A 24555-nucleotide genomic window follows, 5' to 3' on the forward strand; every position below is an offset into this window, starting at 1 on the left:
ACTAGCATTTATACTAGCAGCAATATTTGAAGATATTAAAATAGTGACAGCCCGCATTTTCATGGCTTCATAGTTTATGGGAAAACTTTCAGTAAATCATTTCATTGCCACCGTGACCCTGAGAGTTAGTTGATATTATGCCTGTATGTTAGAGTGAGGACCCAGAAGCTCAGAACTATTTATCAATATCAAAGCACTTTCTTAGAAACCACTAGAACACGTCAAAGCTGGGACTGGGAGCCCTGTCTTCTGCTCTCAAATTCCACAGCCTTTCCACTACACCCATTCTTCATATTACTACATATATTTTGGCTCATCCCCTCCTCACTCAGACCTGCACACCCACCCTGCTGATGGCTAGGAAATCACTAAGAGCAGTAGTCAGACAGAGGGGGCTTAAAATGGAGCATGCCATTCACAGCTACTCGCTAAACCACAAACCAGCCGTCAAAGCAAAGATGACAGAAGAGACATTCACCCCTCGCTAAACCCTCTGCAGTCCTTCTCCCTTGCTTTTCAGCTCGTTCTTATTCATACAATAAAAGTACTAATAAATGTAGTCAGAGGGCAGAAGTTTCAGTTGAACATTCTGAACGAAATGCATTGCTGCTCTGCTCGTAGGCCACCTTTTCTGTGAAGATTTTCCTGATCCGAAGCAACGTCATTGGCTCCTTTCTTCGTGCTGCGTCAGCATTCTGGTCAGAGAGCGATTCTAAGTTTTGTTTGCCTGCCTTCTCCCTGGGTAAACCGTGAGTATTTCGTCAGGGATAAATTTTGTCCTCGTCATTTTTATGTCTCCGTGGTCTGGCACAGTGTCCAGTGCCATGGAAGCATGTCCTGAATATTTGCTGAGTGAATAGTATTTGTTACTTTGTGCGCTCATTCAACAAACGCTTGTCAAAGCCAGAAACTTCATTTCTTCATAAAACTGTTTCAGATGGCTCTAGTTCTGAGCAAAAGCCGGAATACGTGTGAATTTTCTTTTATATGACACTACAGAAATGATCAGTTTCATCATTAAGAGCATATAGAAAAACAGTCACTTTCCTTTGATAACATGAAGATACAACCCATAAAATCCAAATGTTTTCTTTTGCCTGCTACCCATTATTTGCCTTTTGGGTGTGAAAGATATTTGTTATGAATATATATATTATGTGGTGAGTAAAATGTGAGGTATTTAGATAGATGCTCACAGAAACAATATTTAAGTGTCCTTTAAACTCATGTCTTACAGCGGGGAAGCCTGGGTAGCTCAGCTGGTTAAGTGTCTGACTTCGGTTCAGGTCATGATCTCATGGTCTGTGAGTCTGAGCCCCGTGTCGGGCTCTGTGTTGACAGCTCAGAGCCTGGAGCCTGCTTTGGATTCTGTGTCTCCCTCTTTCTGCCCCTCCCTGGCTTGCTCTCTGTCTCTTTCTTTTTCTCTCAAAAATAAACATTAAAAAGATTTAAAAAAACTCATGTCTTACATATTGTATATCTTTATATAAATATGGACTGTTAATAATTATTCCCAATAAACTGACGTAAGTTCATCAAATGGTTTATTTGTTAACTTTGTAATCAGCAAAAACTTTCAATAATAATGGTAATCATAATGATAATAACAATTTTTCTCATGAAAAAGCTTATATTTTATGATACACAGTACTTTTATTTCCCCCAAATTATTTTCATCACCATTAAGTTATCTATATGAAATTGTCATAGAAAAATGGTATTAAAAAAGTATTTAATTGATCAAAAATATATTTAGAGAAGATAGAACATTAAGCCTAGATTCAAATCTCCTCATTGCCTGAAATTCAAATTGTGCTTTTGATAAATGCTACTGTAATGGCAGGGTTAGTGCCAATGACTGTCAGAGTTAGTGACATCATACCTGTTAGTCTGTCAGAACGGATGAGGAATATTGGAGAAGACACAGAGAAGAACACAAAAAGTTATTAATAGAAGAAGGTCTGATAGGAAATTATAAATGAGTAATTTATATGTAATTCAAAGGCGTAGAATAAGTTTCAAGTGTGCCTGTGAAAGACTGTATGAAAATATGGTTGATACAAACTACTGAGGAACACTGTTGTTGGAACTATTCTGAATAGACCTGTCCTGAATAATCTAGACCTCCCACCAGAGGGCAATAGAGAGCAGGTCAGGGAAGGTATGCTCACGTTTTCTTTGCATGATCCATGATCCTTCTGTGTTCATTCCCATCTTAATTAAATGTTAAAGGGGGGAAAGGTGTTAACACTTGATACTTTTATTTTGTTCTTTCCATGTAATAATAGTCCATTCACTTGGACTATTGTATTATTGGGCGCTCTGATTCTACCCTAATAACCCCCTTCAGTATATACTCAACATAACAAGGAGAGTGATTTTCTTAAAATGTAAGTCAAATCATTCCAGTCCTCTGCTCAAAACTATCCAACAACTTCCCATCTTATTAAGAGCAAGAGAGAAAGTCCTTCCAGCCGCCCACAAGCCTCAATAGTCTGACCCTATTATGTCTTCTCCTTGCTCGCTCCATTCCTGTCACATCAGCTTCATTGCTGCTTCTCAGACTTTCCAGTACTCTTTACCTAAGGGCCTTCACATCTGCTGTTCCTCTGCCTGGATGCTATTCCACAAGACATTTGCTAACTCCCTTCCTTACCTATCTAGAATTTTATTCATGTGTAACCTTCTTAGTAGCGCCTTCCCTGGTCATTGTACCTGAAGTTCAGTTCCTAATTCCCCTTATTTGTTTTACTTTTCTCCACTGTGCTTATCACCACCTAACCTACTATGTATTTTATTTATTACTATTTTATACATGTCTGTCTCTTCCCTCTAAGATGGAAGAGGACTTTTTCATCACCTCTTTATTCTTATATTTACAGAGCCTATAACAATGCTTGGCACGTTGCAGGAACTCAATCTATATACACACCTGAGTGTATACGGGTGTCTGTGTGTTTTGACAACATTAATGGCTGGGTGAATTCAACAGATATTTATTTATTTTTTACTTTTTTAATATTTATTTATTTTTGAGAGGGAGAGAGACAGAGTGTAAGCCAGGGAGGGGCGGAGAGAGAGGGAGACACAGAATCCGAAGCAGACTCCAGGCTCTGAGCCCAAAGCAGGGCTCGAAAACATGAACTGTGAGATCATGACCTGAGCCGAAGTCAGATGCTCAACCTATAAGCCTCCCAGGCGCCCCTCAACAGATACTTATTTTTATCCATATCATCTATCCAGGACTGTTACTAGCAAAAAATACTACACACATACACACACACAGACACCTTTGTGTTGTCACATGAAAATGCACATAATTGTCTACATCAGTGGTTTCTCAAAGTGTGGTCCCCAAACCAGCAGAAGATCAGCATCAATATTGCATGGGAACTTGTTAAAAATGCACGGACCCCACCACAAATCTACTGAATCAGAAACTGTATTTTTAAACTTGATTTATTTATTTTTGATGGGGGTGGGCAGTGAGAGGGGCAGAGAGAAAGAGAGAGAGAATCCCAAGAAGGCTCTGCACTGTCAGCCTGGTGTGGGGCTCAATCCCGAGAACTGTGAGACCATGACCTGAGTTGAAATCAAGAGTCAGACGCTTAACTGACTGAACCACCCAGGTGCCCCAGAACCTGTATTATAATAAGCTCTCTGGGTGAGTCTGATGCATGCTAAAGTTTGAGAACCACTGATAGAAATAAGTTTATTGAGCTGGAATAGGCAATTGGACTTTTAATGCATTCTTGATGTCAGAGATTTCAAGTTTTGCTTGGATAAAATAAGCTTGGAAATATTCTGGCTTTAATAAATGCCAAGTGAGCCGTCTTCTTAGTGAGCCCTACACCTACCTTCCCATTCATCCCTGCAGTCACTCTTCCCGGCCAGGTCCTAATGTCTTATCCCTGGTCTGGATGGCTTTCTAACTGAGTAGTCTCTCCATGTGCTAACTAGTCTTCTAACTAGTCTCCATACACTAACACATTTTCGTGAATATAAAATGAATTTTTCGTATGTTGTCATCCTTGAAATAAAGATGCATCTTGCAATCAATAAGTAAATTTAATGGTGTTTCTTTTCTTATTTTCCAAAAGATTATTTTTATGCCAAAGACCTATTTTTTAATGAAGGAAATAAGATATTTTCCTACACTGTTTTGCTTCATCATGCATCAGATTGGCCTGGTCCTGCCCTCTTGTAGCCCCATTTTTCTCATGCTTCAGGCACCCTAACATGAAAACTGTTCATTTGTCAATCTGCTAATTTTAAGAAAGCCCTCAGTGAAAGAACGGTACACTGCATAAACTTGAACTAAAAGCAGCTATGAGCTCCTGTATTCTTTCCATTCAAAAAGTCTGCAGCTGCTTCCTTTCTGCTTAAGTTGGAGTTTTTGCTTATGCCTGGCATTTTCTCACCACTTCTGCCTCTCTCTGAGCCTATTTCTGCAGTTCATGAATCACCACGTAGGAAGCACAGTGGCATGCACAGAGAAGGATTCCCGCAGTGTGAACCCCCTCTCTGCGGGCTACTGCTCTTTTCCCTCTTCTCCCTCTCTCTGTCTTTTAAAATTTATTATGTTTTCTTACTTTGCTGCACTGAGGAGCACAGGCTTTTTCCTGTAAGCCAGGTTCTTTATGATCCTCTAAATTTGGATGTAGCACACGGCAGCTGGGTTATTATAGTAGTTTCCAGGATTCATTGGGAGGTCTGGGTTCAGGCAGAGCATCTATGCATCCATGCTGATTACTAATAGTCTTCTTCCCTTCCCAACTCCAGCTTTTCCCTTGGTCCTAGAGACCTTCTTTGGGTTTCTCATTAATTGGCCTTGGTCCTATAGACCTTCTTTGGGTTCCTCATTCATTACCACAAACACTGGGCGCCATGGGATAGCACTGAAGCAAAGCAAGCCTCCTTGTGGGTCTAAATGATGGGATATTGCAAGAAAAGTTTCTAAATTAAGTTCACATAAACCAAACTCCTGGCTCCCAGCCCTACCTATACATTAGAATCATCAATTAAATTTGACTCTCTGAAGGTGGAATCTGAGCATCTTTGTTTCAGATCTCCCTGGGTAATGGCTAATGCCTAGTCAGGGCTGGGAACCACTGATGAGCTCCCAGAATGCAGGCTATTTTACTTGTGGAGATTGGTGATCAAGACGAAAATCACACCTTTGTGTCCGAATAAGCCTAACCAGCTAATATCAGACATAATTCTTACTGCCTGATGAGTCTGTCACTTAAACTCTGCAAGCAAGTTATATTTATGTCAACAGAGCTAAAATAATAAAAGTTAGTTGATTTCTTAGAGGGCAAGAGAAGAACATAGTCAAATAGGGAACAACTCTGTTATACCAGGGTTTGGACAAGGGAGGTGACCTCATTGTGGGCTTTGAGCTAACGTTATGGTGAGAAAAAGGCATTGATTTTCATTGGGCCCAGCAGGGATACGATTTATCCACAGTATAAATTAATTCGTTGTAGAGTAAAATGTCTTATAATGGAATTTTACTATATTTCCCATTTGGAATATACTCTTGACATCTTTTATGCCTAAATTTATGCCACTGAAAGGATTCATTACAATCCAATTAATTGAAATGTAAAAAATAAAAACATACCTTGTAAAACATCATTTCTCAAGCTGTGTTTTGCCATTATGAGACTATTTAAGAACGCTGTAGCTAAAATGGCTGAAACATTTCTTTGATCTCATGTCTGTTTCTTTCAGTCACCATTCGCAATATTGTACTAGCAGCAGGAAATAGAAGATACTATCTCAATTAAACCATAGTGGGTTTTAAATGTGTCCATTATAAACAAAAGCAATCCCACACCAGCCCCACAAAAGTTTATTTTTTTTTAATCAAAAATTTTAAACATTGAAATTCAATTGCTGTAACTCAGTTTTAAAAAAACAGACATGATGATTTGGCATATAGATAAGGAGCTTTTCACGTATGAGTACTGTTTTATAACCCCCTTTACTGTTCCTCATAACTTTTAGCTTAGTACTGTAATTAAAGGCAATCAATAAAATAATTTTCCACATAACACAGCATTCTACCAACACAAAGCATAGAGAAGGTAAACTCTTAATATGTTTACCTCAGTTTCGTTACCACACAGGGTGTCCAGAAATATATGGAAAAATTAGAAAATTAAAACAATTCAGTAACAGTTTATTAAGCAACCATTATTGGCTATGCTGGGCACTTTGGGAATAGTGCCTTCTCTTAATACAATGACTGACATATAATAAATACCCAAAAAGGACTGATGAGTTAAAGCATAAACATAATACATGACTTCTGTCCTTTAGGAAGTAATACTTCAGTGGGACGAGACAAAAACACAGATCTCTGAAGAACAGGACAAAGTTCACGAATAGAGGCGCAAACCACTACGGAAGTAGTAAATAATTACTATTGCAGTTAAAAGTGTTATTTCAGCAGATGGTAAATCAGAAATGCTTCTTGAGTTAGGCGAGAGTTGAATGAAGTATTGAAAGTACAGAACGTCACAGAGTGGACACTGAATTGAGGGAGGGAGGGAAACCATTTGAACAGAAGATGAAGACAATTCAGGAAGTGGAATGCTCTGGTGGAAGGAGGTGTGGAGATACGATTACAATGTAAGGGACAAATTGTGGAGGGTTTTTAATGAGACGTGAAAATTATTCTCGTGTGGTGGGAAGCTCTCAGGTTTCTTCAGCAGGGAATGGCACACTCAGATCTATTTTAGAAGGATGATTTCAGAGGCACTGTTCAGAACAACCTGGAGAAGGCAGAGGCCGGAAATAGAATCTAGGAGGTTGTATAATAAGTATACACAAGATGATGAGGACATGAGCCAAGGTACTGTTAACAGAGTGGATAAGCTCAATTTGGAAGACATGTTGGATGTCCAGATAGATTTTGAATATTCGTTTTAGGTGAGGATTGAGGGAAAGGGAGCAAATTTCATGTCAGAGCAACTAGGGAAATGGCTATTTTATAAGAGATGTTTCCAGAATGTGTAATATTAGAAAAATGACATACTGGTGTACATTTTGAAGAGAAATACTTTACAAATAATTATATTGCTTAACATACATGGAAAAAGAATGACAAGAAAAAGAAGTGTGAAAGCGTTGAGAGAAGGCAAGTTGAAATTCAAGTACCACGGGAGGTTATAAAAGTGGCAAGCGATAAGGGAAATGTGGCATTAAAATGTGAAAAATGTCACAACGAGGTGAGTCAGGAAGCACAGAAAAGTGGCGAGCAGAAGTCAGAATGAATGAATGGGAGAAAGCATGGATTAGTGTAGAGAATCCAGAGAGTGAAACAGTGCATCAGAGATGGTCACCATGAAGAAATGACCTAAATGGGTAACTGGTTCTGGAGGATAGGGAGCAGAGAAGGTAATAAATAACATGTAACCTTTTAGTGAATGAACGGTCAACTCGTTACTCTGTACTGAAATACCACCTCAACAGAAACTTGGTGAATAGCTATGAGGTACTATTATTTACTGTTTCCAAGAAATTAAACAAGAAGTGACTTCTTTATTAATAAAATTGTGGTTTAACTCATTTACCATATTACATCAACCTTGCCATCACTGATCTGTTGATCACATCTTAGAACCCACTAACATGTATCCGTTCCATGGCCTGCTTTCCCGGTTGGCTGCAATGTCAGGCTTTGGACATTAGCTGATAGGCACACTTTAGCTAAGACAAAAGGAATCTTCTCTTGACGAAACTTGAAGTGCCCTGACCTGGAAAGCTAGGCCTCATAGGGCCCACTAATTCTAGACTGAACTTCAGATTTAAATAATGTAAGGGCTCTATTTAAAACGACAACAGTGACATCTGGCAAATGGTTAAACCCAGTGGACTTTTAGTAGTCTAGGATGCTTTCTAATTCCTGCCAAGACCATATTCATAAACAAGCGGCTAAGACAAAAAGTCACCTCTGCTTCTGTCATATTAAAGAAAGGGAAAGCTGATTACATCCTCTGGTATTCAAACGTGATAGCACTTACCAGAATAATCACGGGGGCAGATACAAGTGTATCTTCCTATCTCATTGAGGCATGTAGCTTCATTCTTGCAGGGATCTGAGACACATTCATCCACTTCCAGCTCACAGTGCCTGCCCTGATATCCTGGGACACAGAAGCAGGAATAGCCATCCATTCCATCCTGGCACACGGCTCCGTTGTGGCAAGGGCTAGAAGCACACGGATCATGACCCTTTTCACAGAATCTTCCAGCATATCCTTCTGGGCAGATGCAGACGGGGTGAACAGGGTCCTGATGGCAAACACCTCCGTGTTGGCAGGAGCTTGTGCCACAGAAAACAATGGCAGTTTCACAGGTTGTCCCACTAAAACCAGGAGGACATTTGCAGAGAAAGCTCCTTTCTCCTGGGGTATTCACACACGTGGCATTTCCTTGACAGGGATTGGAGAAGCATGGGTCTTTCGTGTTGTCACAGTCTTTGTCCAAATCAATCGCTGTGTCCGAACAGTGGCAACTGTTGTCCTTTGAAGTATTACTGCAGGTAGAATTGTTTCGGCAAGAACTTGCGAGGCACCTGGTGTCATTTTTATTGCCAGAGGAATCTAGAAGGAAATAAAAGATGTCAAGATGTTTACAAATAAATGGCTGAGGGTAAAAATAAAGATCTTCTTTCTGCTTCCGCGCACCTCAGAGAAACTCATTAATGAAATACAGTTGGCTGCATTCTAATGATGAGTTTTAGCAAATGATGTCCAATGATGAGGTCTTTGATTAATGATGGTCTGTCATATAGTTGGTAATGAGAAACAAAAGTAGCTGGTTTCAGATTCTTTGCTTTTCCTGCACTTCCCTTTCTCAGGGCCAAGTGAGCAACGGAATGCATTGAAGCAACTGTTAAGTTGTCTCACACACACACATTTTTGAAATTCACATTCTCCCGTGGAGGATCCTGGAATATACTGGGAAATGACATACAAAATTGTCTCTGAATATATGGCCTAACTAAAACTAATATTCAAATGAATGACTCAGTTTATGACTGCTTTGTCACAGTTACCCTTTGTATTCTAAAAAGAAAAGCATAGGAAGATGAAAATACTAAAAGAGGATAGAGGGCCAACTATTTATTGAAGGCTTGCCAGGTATTTCACATATATTATTCTAACCCTCATAGCAACACAGTGTTACTATGTACAGTTTACAGATGACAGATTAAATAAATCCCTCTGCAAGGAAACAGATGTAGTCAAGTTCATGCACTTTTATTTTCCTATGGACTTGTGTTTTTATATGCGTCTCTGTTCTAGGGATACATTTTTTTGAAATTCTAATTGGAATAATAACCAACAGAAAAACAATAATTCTTTGTTGACAAACTCATTAGCTATGTATATGCATATAGGTTGTCCCCAAATATAAATAGATTATGATCACAGCATAGTTATTTTCTCAATCGTGTATACTGAGAAGCCTTATGATTTCTCAACTCAATTGTATTTTCCCATGAAACACTGTCTTGCATGTGGATTCATCTACTATATCATTCTCTTATTTTTACTTTCTTTTTCTCAGTATTGCTCACAAATATAAGAGTGGCAACAGTACAGGCTTGTAATAAAAAAAAGTTACAAAACGGGGAGTTTGCTCTTAGGATATGAGACATAAATCAACTGTTGCTGGGAGAAAATAGTGTGCAAACTTTGAGAAATATGGAATGACAAATCTTTTCCCTCTCTTCCTGCAAAAGAAGAGGTGATTCTTGTAACCTGGTGTGGCCACAAGCAGGGTGATGAGGAGATACTTAAAAGAAATGATGGACTGGTGTGTCGTACAAGAGTGAGAATATTTTCATAATTATCTTCTCTGGAGTCTTTCTGGCAGCCAACAATTTTCCTCCAGTGCCTACACATAGAAAGTTAACATATGCTTATAAGGGCACCTGGGTGGCTCAGTCAGTTGAGCGTCTGACTTCGGCTCAGGTCATGATCTCACCGTTCGTGAGTTTGAGCCCCACATTGGGCTCTGTGCAGACAGTTCAGAGCCTGGGGGCTTACTTCACATTCTGTGTCTCCCTGTCTCTCTGCCCTCCCCTGCTCGCACTCTGTCTCCCTCTCTCTCTCAAAAATAAACAGTAAAGAAGAAGAAGAAGAAGAAGAAAGAAAGAAAGAAAGAAAGAGAAATTAACATATGCTTATATATTATCAGGAGGGTTGATCAGAGAGCCAACATTTTCTACTCCCTATGAGAAAACTCAACTAATCATCCTTTTACTTTAGTTTTAGTCTTTTTGTTTTTTTCAGATGCTGGCTTTCCTGTCACATCTTCAAATGTGATATCTTAGCTGCAGTGTCACTTCCTGAGAGCTTTCTCTGAACTCCTTTTCTAAATTTTGTTGTTTTATTTGCTATGTTACATATGCTGTTATTTTTTTCTGTATATGTTTGTTTTCTGTTTTCTTCATTAGAATGTTAGTTCTTTGGAGGAAAGGAGGAAACCTTGTCTGTATTTCCTGGGTCTGCAATATTACTCATCACGTAACAGGTGTCCATACATATTGGAAGGAAGGGGGAACATGTCACAACCGAAACATGGAAGGGGGCTGTGAAATCACATGTGTCAGGGAAAGCATACCAGGAAAAGCCTCACTGAAGAAAGGGTACTTGAGATTTTTTTTTTTAATGAATGCAAGGGGAGGAAAGATATTATTTGCACACAAAAGAACTAACGCATGAGGGGTATTGGCATTCTTGGCAATACTAAGAAAATTGTGAGAGGGTGTGGGGCATGAAATGGGGAGGGATATGAAGAAATATTTAATAAGTTCAAACTTTTGGAAGCATTTAAATTCTTGTGTCCAAGCTGAAAAAACTCAGTTGAATACTCCAGCTGTCCTCTTAACTGCACCAGCAAGGGAAGGCATTGATGAAATTTGGTTTTCCATTTATTTTTGTTTTGTTTATTTTGTTAGTGGTGATGGTGATGCTGTTGGTTGTTTCTTTCATTAATCATCAAGCATTATCACTGAAGCCATGAAATAAAGAATTAGTGTGGGAAGACAGCGAAGGAAATTGGCATTTATACCCAACGCCTTTCCAATGCAACTTTTAAAATAGATTTCTAACAATATTTGTGTAAAGCGTTTTACAGATGGAAAGTTAAGCTTTGTAAGGACTAAGTCATTTGAATGGTGTCAAAGAGAGGAAGGATTTGAATCTCTGATTTGTTTGGTTCTAAAGTCCATTTCTTTTTGCTGTATTATTTTGGAAGTTAGGATACTTACTGGGTAGGGTTTCTGATGTAAACATGATGATATTCGCATTAAGTGTTTTATTCTGTTCCTTTCTAAAATTCATGAAAGACGTGAAGGGATAACAAATAAGCACATTGAAAAATACTCAACATTATTTGCCATCAGGGAAACAGAAATTAAAAACAGTGTCACTACTTACCCACTAGAAAGAGCAAGTGACAAAAATTGGCATTACTAGGTGCTCACAGGGTGTGGAAAAAATGGAAGTCTTATTCAAGTCCTCTCTGTCTCTCTGTCTGTGTCTCTGTCTCTATCTCTCAGTAACTAATCATTCTTGCCTGTGTGTTACCAGTTATATTAGTGTTTTCAAATATTGGCCTTTGACTTTGTATAGTTTCTCCAGAAGATCTTTGTTTTCTGTCCTAGATTTCTGCTTTTACATTTTTGTTTTCTTAATTCTACTAAGAATTAAGCAGTTTAGCTTGTTATTTACTTTTTCAGGCATTCTTTCTAATTTATTAATTTAAGACAAAATTTCTGTGTAAGCACCGCTTTACTGCATTTTGTGTGATTTCTTTTCAGTGTTATTCAAATAAAAATATTTTCCGATTTTCATGGTGATGTCTTTCTTCTTTGAACTATGGAAAATCTGTAAAACTCAATTATATCAAATTGCTAACTGTGTTATTCAGAACTTCTATAACATTGGGGCTTTTTCTGCTTCTCTTCATTGAGATTGATGCATTGAAATCTCTGACAGTGAATATGAATTTTTCTATTTCTCATTTTAGTTCTGACAGTTTTCACTTCTATATTCTGAAACTATATTCCTGTGTCATAGAAATTTAACATGGTTACATTGTCCTGCTGGCTTGACCCTCATAGGCATAAAATATCCTTTTTATCTTTAGTAATGCATCATACCTTAAAAGACTACTTTTACTGTTGTTGTACTGCTCTATCAGTCACATATCTCATACGTGGCTGGAGGGAATACAAAATGGCATAGCCACTTTGGAAAAAAGTTTCAAAGTGTCTTATTAATTTAAACATACACTTATTCAGGAATCCCACACCTAGATATTTCCCCCAAGAAAATGAACACATAATATCCACACAAAACCTTGCTTGCAAAATTCATAGCAGCTTTATTCATAATGACTGACCCTGGAAAAACCCCAAATGTTTATCAGTTGGTAAGTAAATTTTAATATATCACACATTGGACTACTACTCAGGAATAAAATGGGCAAATTACTGACCCAGTGAACAACATGGAGGAATCTCTAAAGTATTACGTTAATTAAGAGAAACCAGACACAAAGACTATCTGCTGGATGATTCAATTTTATGAGACATTTAGACATTTTAGAGAAGGCAAACTTATAATGATGGAAAGCAGCTCAGTGGTCACCAGGGAATGGAGGTGGGTGAAGGAAACTAATTGTAAAGAGTTTCTGTGGAAACATTCTATATCATGATTGTAGTAATAGCTATTGACCGTATGTGTTTGCCACTGAAATTGGGTTAATTTTATTGTATGTAAATTATACCTCAATAAATAACACATAGAAACAGTCCTAGGGGGGGAAAAAAAGGACAAGAAGGAATGAAATCGTCATACTCACAAGATCCAGAAGGAAGGTTGAGGGGACAGCAATAAATACACATATACATACACTCATACATATAAGTGGAAGCTCGTCTGTAGATGGATGAGTTGGAATAGACTTAGTATACCAGAATAAGCAAATCCCAGGTGAGAGAATCCCAGAAGCAAGCCAGTTGATGCTGTGGAACCCCAGAAAGTTTCAGGAATTAGGGGTTCCAGGTACTCAAGTGGTGCTGAAAATGGGAAGGTTGTTTGGAAAACTTACCAAAAGTACAGTTAGATTCCCATGTTCCATCTTTCATCCCAGGAAACTACATGACTGCCCTTCCCCCATGAAGGTGATTCAAAGCCAAAGGCACAAGTGCTGGTGATATGGGAGTGGCTGGCTCTGGTCTGATAAAAAGGGGGGAAGTGAATATCTACATACAGAATTGTGAGACCCTCCCCATCCTCATTTCTAATTCAGTTCTAAAATGCCAGCAGCCAGATTTACTCCCTAAGCAGGAAATAATTATTTCTCTTGATGAGCCCAAAAGAAAATACTTACAGATACTGGTATTGGGTGTCCCCATTGAAATGACCCAGGCCAATCACTCTAGAATAAATGTAATAAGCTAGAAAGTCCTGTAACATGAAATAAAAGAACTTTCTAATAGCTCTGTTTAAACAAATACATATATGAGTATATGTAAAGTGTATATATGCATATAGGGAATTGCTATCTTTTAATTATACTTTAAATGTTATTACAATTATACTTTAAATAATAATGGTAAACAAACATCCTTGTATCCACTAATCAGCTTAAGAAACAGTCGTACCTCTTTATTTAATATAAACATATTTTTATGAGATTACCAGATGGAGAAAACCCTTTATGATAAAACACTAAGAACAGAACACACACACACAAAAATATTTTTTAAGTAACTTGGATGAGACAAAGAATTTAGGGAGTGGACAAAAAATTATGAAACTTTGAGGTTTAACATATTCAAAGAGTTAAGGGAGGATATTGCGGCAATGAAATAAGTATAGGAAGTTATTAAAATAAACTTCTAGATAACAAAAGAGGTCTTTACAATTAAAAATACAGTAGTAGAAATGAAAAATCCAGTAGAGTTACTTGAAAGGTAATTTTGAGGAAAATCTACGAGATGCTAGAAAAAAAATACTAACATTGGAAAGGGGAGGTGGAAGCAACAGGGAACCAGAGAGTGACTCAAGGAGGAGTTTCAAAATAAGAGAACAGGGGTGCCTGGGTGGCTCAGTTGGCTGAGCATCCGACTTCGGCACAGGCCATGATCTCACAGTTCATGGGTTTGAGCTCAGAGCCTGGAGCCTGCTTCAGATTCTGTCTCCCTCTCTCTCTGCCTTCCCCGGCTTGTGCCTCATCTCTCTATCTCTCAAAAATAAACATTAAAAATATTAAAAAAGAAAAACAAAATAAGAGAAGAAAGGAAATGGGGTGGGAGGGGGAAGGAGGCAAGGAGAGGAGGGAGAAGGAATTTAAAATTATGACAGAAATACAGAAATTGTTGCCAGAATTAAAAACAAGTGTATAGATTTAAAGTTTCTACTAAGTGCTGTAGGAAGATAATTTTTAAAAAATCCACAGCAAACCTCATCATTTTTCTGAGGTGGAACAGAGAATAACTCATTTACAAAGCATCAGAAATCAGAATAACATCTGATTTATCAGCAGAAACATTGGAAGCCAGGGGACATTAGAAACATGCCTTAAAAATCCTGAAAGAAAATAATTTCTAAATTGGAATTCTATGCCCAGCTAAACTGTCAACCAAATGTTAAGGGAGAAGAAAAATACTTACAGAGATTCAGAAATTCAAATTTTCACCTCACACACTCGCTTTTCAGGAAGATTCTAGAAGATAGGTTCCGTGAAAGTGGGAGTGTAAATCAAGAAAGAGACATGGAATCTAGCATACAAGCGTTCTAATAAAGAAACAGAACATTTTACTGAAAATTGCTGGCTGTACTACAGGTATGCTACCAGCGTAGAGATTAACCAGTGCTGAAAGAGAAAGCAGAGCTCCAAGAAGGAAAATGCAGAGTACCATATAGAGAAGTAATGGAAAACTAAACTCTTTTTAAAAATATTCCTAGTATTAATTCTAGGGAAAAGGTTGCACAAAATGGGAAATAAAATCATAATATACTGTGTAACTGCAGAGTTCTTTGTAATACCAATAATGATAATAATATATGATTTAACCAAAGCAGTGGAGCTGTGGGGTGTGTGTGTGTGTGTGTGTGTGTGTGTGTGTGTGTCTGTGTGTGTGTGTAGTTGAAAACTACGGGAAAATTAAATCTACTTTTAGCATAGTAGGATTCCACTAGATTATGCCAGTATCAAAAGCAAGGGAAAATCTCAGCCTAGTATTTACAAGTATATAAATAAAAACCGTAAGAAAGAACTGAAAGAGTTTTAAGTAGTTGCTTCTGGAGAATGCACATTGGGAGTAAGAAGCAGGAATGGGGTTGGCAAAAAGTGGAATAGTGTTTCCCTTACAACGCTTAGAGACTTTTAAAGTATTACAGAATACATTTGATAAAGATGTTTTTAAAAGCAAAAATGGATATTTATAATTTGGTCATGCACACTGACCCCCATCGCTTTGTTCACACATACACTTTGAATTATGTTTTCAGTACTCGTTCTGGACAAGATCATCTATCAAGCACATGCTTTTCCTGGGTCTCATCCAGGATGAATGGGAATATTTGCACCGTTTGCACACTTGCTTCCTGGGTTTATGGTGTGTCCATAGGTAAGATGCTAATGGGACCTCTTGGAAATGCCCTCCATGACCTAGGCGTTATTAACTGACACTTGAGCAGACTGTAGTAAACAAGCAAAGACAACTGCCTCTCAAAAAGAAAATTATAATTTTTCAAACTTACAAAGGACTTGCAATTTACTGCCTTATTAAAAATAGCTAAATAGCCCATTAAAGAAATAAAAATAACCTATGCATAGCCCAATGAAGTCATGAAGTAAGGGTTATAATTATTACAGTTTTGTGCACCTAACTGAAAAAATCTGTCATCTATATATATTATTGTATTGTGCCTAGTATATTGTGCGAACACTTAGTCAACAATGAAGTAATTTTCGTTGTAATAATACCTTAAGAACAAAACTTATAAAAATACTTAAAACTATAATTGGAGGAGTTTAATTCCCAGGGAAATGGCCATTGAGAATTTTGTTCCCCACTTTCATATAAAATTTAAATCCAGAGCAAGAAACTACTGGATATGAAGTGCAATTGGTATTTTCAGACCAATTTAGATTGTCTGCCAAACTGTTTCCTTGCAGTAAAGTTTGCCATCTACTGGCTGTTATAAGAAATTCTAGAATTGTGGGTTTCAGACTTTTCTTTCTATAAGCACAACAGTACTCTTTCAAGGAAAATATGAGTAATCCCAGTATACAAAATCGTAATGTGGACCAGCTCAGGTTGAAGGAGACCTTGTGGCCCAGTTACATAGCCTCCTGCCCTTTCTAAAGACAACTCCAAGGAACCCTAGGGGCTGAGAATAGCAATTTGAAAATCTCTGTTCAGGAGAAAACAAGAAAATTTGTATGGTTACCATAATTCTTATTGTATTTGCTATTTTGGTATTGTATATATCTATACATATATATGTGTGTATATACTTATATATATATACACTCTATTATTATATATAAATTTACATGTTTATATATATATATATATATATATATAAATATTTTTCAGAGAAGTAAAAACTAATTTGACCAGTTTCAAAGGAGATGAATGCCCAAGCATTAAATGTATTGTGTATGTGTGTGTGTATGTGTGGGTGTATTTTCTAATAATTCAATGTACTTGGAAAGCAGCCATTTTGGTAAGTTAGCTTAATTATAGGGAAGAATATATTTATTCAGAGCAAAGAAACACTACAAGGTGATTTCGGGGAAGAGCATTTTAGTTTCCCAGAGATTACTATAAATAATATTTGTTCCTTTGCTTTTGATGATTTTAATGCACTTACCTATGAAACAGGCAAGTGTTTCTCTAATTTAAAAATCATCATCAAGAATCTGAAATTTTTGTCAAGTGTTTGGTTTTTTTTTATCAATATGTTTGGCAACTTTTGTATTAGCCAACCATAGGAGATTTGTCACAAAGAGGACAGTGTAGTGGTGAGGAACAAAGTCCCTGAAGTAAAACACACCTACACTAAGTCGAGCTCACGGCCTGTTTCCTCAGCTGCAAAAAAAAAAGAAAAAAAAGGAGAAAAGAGTAAAATTTACTTCTTAAAGTTTTTGTTTTCATGAGGATTCACTAGCTTAAATGGTTGATGGACATATCATAAGTGCTCAATAAATGTTAGCTCTTATTGTTATGTTTAGAGATAGTTTTGCATTCCTAATAGAAAATTCACTAGATTAGTACAAAATATAGCAATAGCAATAACAAAAAAAAAGGCGGGGGGGAGGTGGGGAGTATCATCCACAAACATATTTTCACTGCAGGAATTTTATTTTGGAAAACAAACAAACCCAAGCATATCCTTATAGGGAGAGCTTGTCGATGAACTAATTCAACATGCCAGAGACATTTTTTCCCATAAAGTACACAGACTTGCTTAGGATCAAATGAAGATAAACATCAGTTAGACTTAGAAAAGATCTTTTCTCCAGGGTTTGGTTTTCACAAGAAGATATTTAACATCTCCCTATATATTTTGAGTACCACAAAATTTTGGCTCAGGGAAATACCTCGCAAAGTAAGCATTGCACAAGGCTTTCCCTGTTCATAAGACCTGCTCTCCTCAGTGCCTGTTTATGCACAACAAATGCTCAATGGATATTTCTTGGGGATTAATTGTCAAAGCCAAATCCTTACCTTAAAGATTTCCCTTGCTGTGTAAACTTTGTGTATGTGTATGTACACACACACACACACACACACACACACACAGGCATGCATGAGTAATGACTGACATTTTTTTCCTTTTTTTTAAAATTTAAATACCTTCTTATCACAACTATACTTAGTCTTTTCTTAGGATTTACTAACATAATTCTCCCCATTTGCTCTCTAACCACCTCTGTCTCTAGTTCTCATTTTTACTGATACTAACTTTAAAGTCAATGTCAGCAGAAGGGAAGGAACAATTGTTAATGCTGAAATCGAATTAAAATGGCAATTTTTAATATGCCTCATATGAGTCAGATCAAAACACTCCCCAGTGTACTCCCAACAGTACAAAAACAGCTTCTTGCTCTCATTGCTCTCAGGCATATATTTTACTGTATTTTCCCCTGAAACTACTGAGAGATGGGCAGGGATTTGGGGAAGCAGAAGCCTGGGATGGGGAAAAGGATATGCTAGCTGTGGTACAGAATGATGTTTCAAACATACAAAGTCATAGGGTTTTTCTATTTTAATTCTGATTTTTTAAGTGTATTTATTTATTTTGAGGGAGAGAGAGAGAGAGTGAGCAGGAGAGGGGCAGGGAGAGGGAAGAGAGGATCCCAAGCAGTCTCCGCACTGTCAGCACAGAGCCGGACATGGGGCTTGAACTCACAAACTGCAAGATCATGACCTGAGGAAAAACCAAGAGTTGGATGCCTAACCGACTGAGCCACCCAGGTGCCCCTATTTTAATTCTATTTTTAATATATGTTTAACCTAATTTCATTTAAAAATGAGACAGGAAAAGAGGAATTGTAAACATAAAATTTGATACTTCCAGCAGCAACTACTGAGTGGTTTCTGATATTGTTCCATATAAAATATCTTTTCCTACAGATGAATTAATAAACATTTGCTAATAAGTTATTTTATTGTATTTTGTATTCACTTTGGATTTGCTTTTATTAAAACAACAACAAACTCGTGCCTTTACATAGGCTTTTTGTTTATATCCTCGGTATTTTTAGAAAACAGTTTTTTATATTTTATGAAGCTACCTTTCAAATGCCACAGTTGATTTCTGTAAATTGAAACACCATTGACTTAATAAAGAGGACTTAATGAAGCTGTAAAAAAAAATTTATTCTTTATTCAAAGTTTACTGTATCCTCAATTCCATTCAAAAATTTGACAGATTGCATGGCTCTTAACATTTTGGTGAACCACCTAACATTTTCAATCATAGTTTAGATTTTAAACAGCAAATATTTGGGGTGTGCCAAGTTTTATTTTATTTTTTTGTGTGTGTTATTCATTTATTCTTTAATTCTTTTTTGTTTCTTCTTTATTTTCCTAGTACCTTATTTTAAAGAAGAAATCTGATGTTCAAAGACAAGTCTTTTCCAAAAGCTTCATCTTTCTTCCTTTTCTATTTTTTCATGAATCAAAAATTTATTTACATCCATAATGACTTGCTAAGGCAGAGGGTGTAAACGATGCTACTGGCGATAGAATAGAAATTTCCACATCTGAGAATTTCAATTTCTAAGAGGAAAGTGGCCTGTTGAATTTTCTTTAGCCAGGGTTTCTGCAGAGAACAATATTTCATTCCAGGGATGGGGCCAGATCGCAGGAGAAGTGAGTGCAGGAGACATACATCTTTATTCAGGGTGTAACCAAAATGGCTTACACATGGTGGGTAGTCAATAAAACTCGTTGAATAATGAATGAGTGAGCAAGAAAACCTGAATTTTCATTTAAGCCTTGCTGTGAAGTTCTTACTTTGACCCCTTTTGATAAAATCAAGCAAATCTTTGGGTAAATCACTGACTTTGATGTACGGTGTGATAGGATCCACGTGGAACAGCTGAAATAAGAAGTAGATGAACTCTATAAGGCCATTCCTTTTCTTTGCTTTCCTATGGCCTCAAAAACTAGGCAATCGTTGTTTTATACGTGGTCTTCAACACCAAACTAAGGCCAATTTTATGTAATGCCAAGAGTATAATTTTATGGTCGCATAGATAGAGGTTTAAATTTTAGTTCTGCTGTTTGCCATATGTGTGGTTTTAGCAGAATCAGTGTCGCTGAGCCTCAGTGTTCTCATTTCAGAAGGAGATGCATGGTGCTTAAGAGCATGAACTTTGGAGGGAGGTTTAAATCTAGGCTCTGCCACTTTCTAACTCTATGGATTTTATTAAGATACTTAACATTTCTGTGCCTTAGTTTCCATTTCTGTAAAAATTATAACCACCCCAAGGTTTACTCTGGAGATTAAATCAGTTAATGTACATAACATGCCTAATAGTGCTTGGCACAAAGTGCATATTAGCAGCCATTACTATTGTGATCATTATTGTTATTATAGTGAGGGGTAAAAAATATATATAGCATACATAAATTTCCCTTGTAAAAATCTGCAATAAAGGAATTATTTAGTCAATATTATTTCCTTTCAATGCAAAGTCCAAAGTGTATGTAGCTTGGGACCATCCTCTTGACAAGCAAAGTACCATGTACATAGTTGGTGCTTTGTAAAAGCATGTCTAATAAAGGAATAAATCCAAGAGAAGGGAAACTACACAATATTGTAAAGACAGTCTCTAGTTTTTGTAGTTCCAGGAAGTACAAGTTTATTGTCAGCACACATTTTCTGAGAATCTTGTGTCACAATCCTGGTAGGAACCCAATATTGCCAACTATGTATTTACCACAATTAACTCACATGCAAAGGCTGAAACACGCCTTCCCTGCTCCGGTTGAGAAGACTATGGCCAAATCTCATTGGTGTCACCTGTATCTCAACAGGTGTCACCTGTATCTCAACATCCTTCACTATTATCTCCTCTACAGAGTCCATGGAATCAGTGAGAAACTTTTCCACAAAGATATTTTAAATGCACTGTACATGACCGACATTCGGCTGGGTGCTTTTACATAAAACTTCTGATCATCAATATCATCACTGATGAAATCAGGGGGCTGCTTCTCTAAAGATTTCTTTTACTCTCAACACTTTCTCATGGGAATCAAACCTTCTGGGTCCTCATCTACACAGCCCACATACCTAAGTACAGGGTCTAGACTGGATCTGGTCTCCGTCCTTAGGGTTAGAGTGCTGGACCAAATGCACACTGCAGTCACACACAACTCAGAGAAGATGCCCTGCCCTTTGTCATCCTTACAACATAACTAAACAATGCAAACCGTGAAGGTCATTTTTACTGAACGTCAATCATTGAAAATGTTAATGATCTAATCATGTTCCTTTGATTTAAACTCATTTAAAGCTAATCAGGCCTAGACTCTTTACTAAAATCCATGTATACTGTAATAATGACTGGATTTTCAATGACCTCTTCTACTTATGGAATAGACTTAAATTTTACTAGTTCCTTTGCCTCTAGCAAATTAACAATCCCACAGTACAGTTAAAAGTATTCTTTAAAAAAAAATTTTAATGTTTATTTTTGACAGAGAGAGAGAGAGAGAGAGAGAGAGCGAGAGAGCAGAGCACAGCGGGGGAGGGTCAGAGAAAGAGAGAGACACAGAATCTGAAGGAGGCTCCAGGCTCCCAGCTGTCAGCTCAGAGCCCCATGCGGGGCTCCAACTCACGAACCATGAGATCATGACCAGAGCTGAAGTTGGACGCTTAACCGATGGAGCCATCCAGGCACACCAGAGTTAAAAATATTCTAAATAAAAAGATTTTTCCCACTTTATAAAGCCATCACTTTTTTCAGTGCTCAATGATTAACAAATATAATAATTTCAACATTAATTATAAAACCAGTCAGGATAATTTAGCTATGTCACATTTTAATTCTAAAAAGTCAGCCTGAAAGTCTAATATTTTCCTTTAGATTTGTACCAGAACATTAAGTAAGTATATTATACACAGTTAGGGTTAAAGAAAAAAAAACACACACACAAAATTGGCAAAAATAAATGAAAACAGCCCTTCAATCTTTAGCCCATTGCACAGTGTACCAAAATATAAGAATGAAAAAAAATGAATAATTTTTCAATTTTATTATTGATATTATACAAATGTCTCCAATTTATTGGTTCCTAGGGATAAATGTATCACCCTTGGTGTCTCATTTAACCCCTATAGAAAAATTGTGGGGCTGGAGGTATCACATCCATTTTATAAAAATTGAGGTTCAGGAATGTTAAATAACTTCCCTAGGTTATGCAGTTAATATATGGTAGATTAGTGTGCCAAAAAGACTTCAAAACATCTATTTGAAAAAATAAAATAAAAAAAAAATAGAATCCAGAAAAAGAAACACCTTAAAAGTATCTAGATCAGCACTTCCTAAATTCTATCATTCATGAGAACCACTGAGGATCTCATTAAATTGCTGATTCTGATTCAGCAGGTTTGGGATGGAGGCCTGAGATTAGGTATTTCCAATAAGCTCCCAGGGGATGTTGATGCTGCTGCTGTTGTTCATAGGCTACATTTTAAATAGCAAGTTCTGTCTAATAGAAATGTAATGTGCGTGTAATGTTAGGTATTAACACCTATATTGTTAAGTCTTCTAGTAAAAAGTATAATGAAAAATTGCATTAAAAAGTAAAGATAAACAGGTAAAATTAACTTGAATAATCTAGTTTTAACTAAACATGACTAAAACGGTATCATTTCAGTATGTAATTCATGTTAAAAATTCATGAGACATTTACTTTTTTTTTCATACTAAGTCTTTGAAATCCCGTGTGTGTTTTACCCTTGTAGCACATCTCATTTCCAACTATTCACATTTCAAATACTTAAAGCCACACAGGATGGTGGCTACTATATCGGACAATGTAGATCTCAACAGTTTTTTTTTTTTTTCATATTTTTGTGCAGGAAACTGAGGCCTAGAAAAACAATGTGTGGTTACAACTATGAGTAAGACATTAGTCTTGAGGATTTAAATTACCTTCTTTTATGACATGATTATAGTAATAGCCACAAATAAAGACATTTCAAAGTACTTTATAAGAGTTTATTAATTATGATGTATATTCGAATTGTGATATCCTTGGAAGTCTACTTTTTCCATGAATCTTTTCCATAACTTTGTATTCTTTAGATCTCTTGGCCTGAGATACAACTTTATGTTTAGCTGTGTACCTCCTTAATTTTTCTCTGTTAGCAAATGAACTCTTTAAGTACAGGAACTGTAATATACGCTTCTTTAGTATGTCTGCATATACAGCTCTGTATATTGGGTCTCGATCCCACTTTCAAAACTAGCTCCTGAGTGGTGTAATAAATACATGCTGATTGTTTGCTGATTAATTGGTTTTACCCCAACGAAATTTATTCTGCTCACTTTATGACTCACTACACTTGAACAGAGAGGGAATGATTTATTTCTGCCAGGTCACTCTACGTTGTGGACTAGATTTGGGGAAAACCCAGGTTACTGTGGTTACTGGATAACTTGGAAGACATTGTGAATATATTTCATTTTCTTTTTATTCAGCTAAAAACCCCGTGGTACTGAGCGCAGCAAGTACAATGCCGCTGTGCCTTTGGTCTGGATAAGACTTCGAAGAGTTTATGAATGGCTCCCTGCCCAGTATGTTCTGGCACATGCTGTACTGAGCAGGGCCTTGGTGTATATAGACGTGCCCCAGCTCATCTGCACAGCCCCATGACACGCATGGAGAATGGGTCTTGATCTCCCAGGGACCTATTTGGCAGACTCTACCCCAGAAGGCTATGGCAAGTGCATATGTAATGAATTCTGAGGCTTCATTACTGAGCACAGAACACCGGGGAAATGAGAATACCGCAGCATTGTTTGAAAACTCAGAGGGAGACGCATGGTTGCTGACATCTTTCTGAGAGCTGAAATAGAATATGTCATATTTGGAGTTGGTAGCCTAACTAAATAGAAAATAATAAAAGTGTAAGGATAGCTCTATTGTAGAAAGTGCATGCAAGTATCATCCCTTAGATGAAATCACCCGTGCTCATATATGCCAATAGTCGTCTCTTTCAGGAAGGCGTGGATATGCCTTTGCACTTAAAATATTTGGGGGTAAGTGGGGAAAGAAGAAAGATGAATCCAAGCAAATAATTCATTAATTTCAAATCAATAAATTTAAAAAGTCAATCAATATCTTGTTTAATAATACAAAGTGTCTTTACTTGATATGATAGTTTAGTTTTAAACAAAAATACCATATTTATTCATCATTATGTATACCTTCAGTGTCCAGCTTAGAGGAGATCATCAATAATTCATTACTGAACTGAACCAAGCAAGTTTAATCCCCATATCCCTAAATTTAACTGATCGTGTGACTAAATTTAAAGCTTCCATATTTTTTCTCTTAAAACGTTAAATCCAGCCTTCCACCATTCCTTTTTGTATGGTGTGTTTGTCATACATCCCCAGTAATCTTTCACTAACAGAGGGGTCCTGAATGACATTTATGTATGAAATGTGGGTCTTCATTTTTTCCATGTTATATTTTACTATGTTAAAAGTTAATAAACTCAGGAAATTCCATAACCTTCCTGTTATAATACTTAGTGAATTATAAGTTAGAGAGGAAACATGTCTAATGTGAAGTACACTAGATAGCATAACAAAGGAGTAATCGGGCTCCATTTGTTAGAGCAGAAAGATCACCACCAATCAGGGAACCTAACAGGTATAATAATAGTGTATACAAGACTTCGCTAAAACAAGAGGCTGCAGATAACCTGTGAGAGAATGAATACATGTTATAATGAGGAATATTTACCGCTTTCCACA

The 24555-nt window shown here is 37.0% G+C and overlaps 1 protein-coding gene across 5 annotated transcripts in view; it reads right to left on the reverse strand.

Moving 5' to 3' along the window:
- CRB1 (crumbs cell polarity complex component 1) overlaps positions 1–24555 on the reverse strand; it is a 221394-nt gene that overhangs the window by 147606 nt on the left and 49233 nt on the right. For all 5 annotated transcript variants that reach the window (XM_040463560.1, XM_040463557.1, XM_040463556.1 and 2 more), the window contains exon 2: positions 8034–8615. In XM_040463560.1, coding sequence (XP_040319494.1) covers positions 8034–8615 — 582 coding nt within the window. The remainder of the gene's footprint in view (positions 1–8033; positions 8616–24555) is intronic.

The sequence above is a fragment of the Herpailurus yagouaroundi genome, unplaced genomic scaffold, assembly GCF_014898765.1.
Source record: "Herpailurus yagouaroundi ecotype Mexico unplaced genomic scaffold, PumYag 403, whole genome shotgun sequence".
Classification (NCBI taxonomy): Eukaryota; Metazoa; Chordata; class Mammalia; order Carnivora; family Felidae; genus Herpailurus; species Herpailurus yagouaroundi.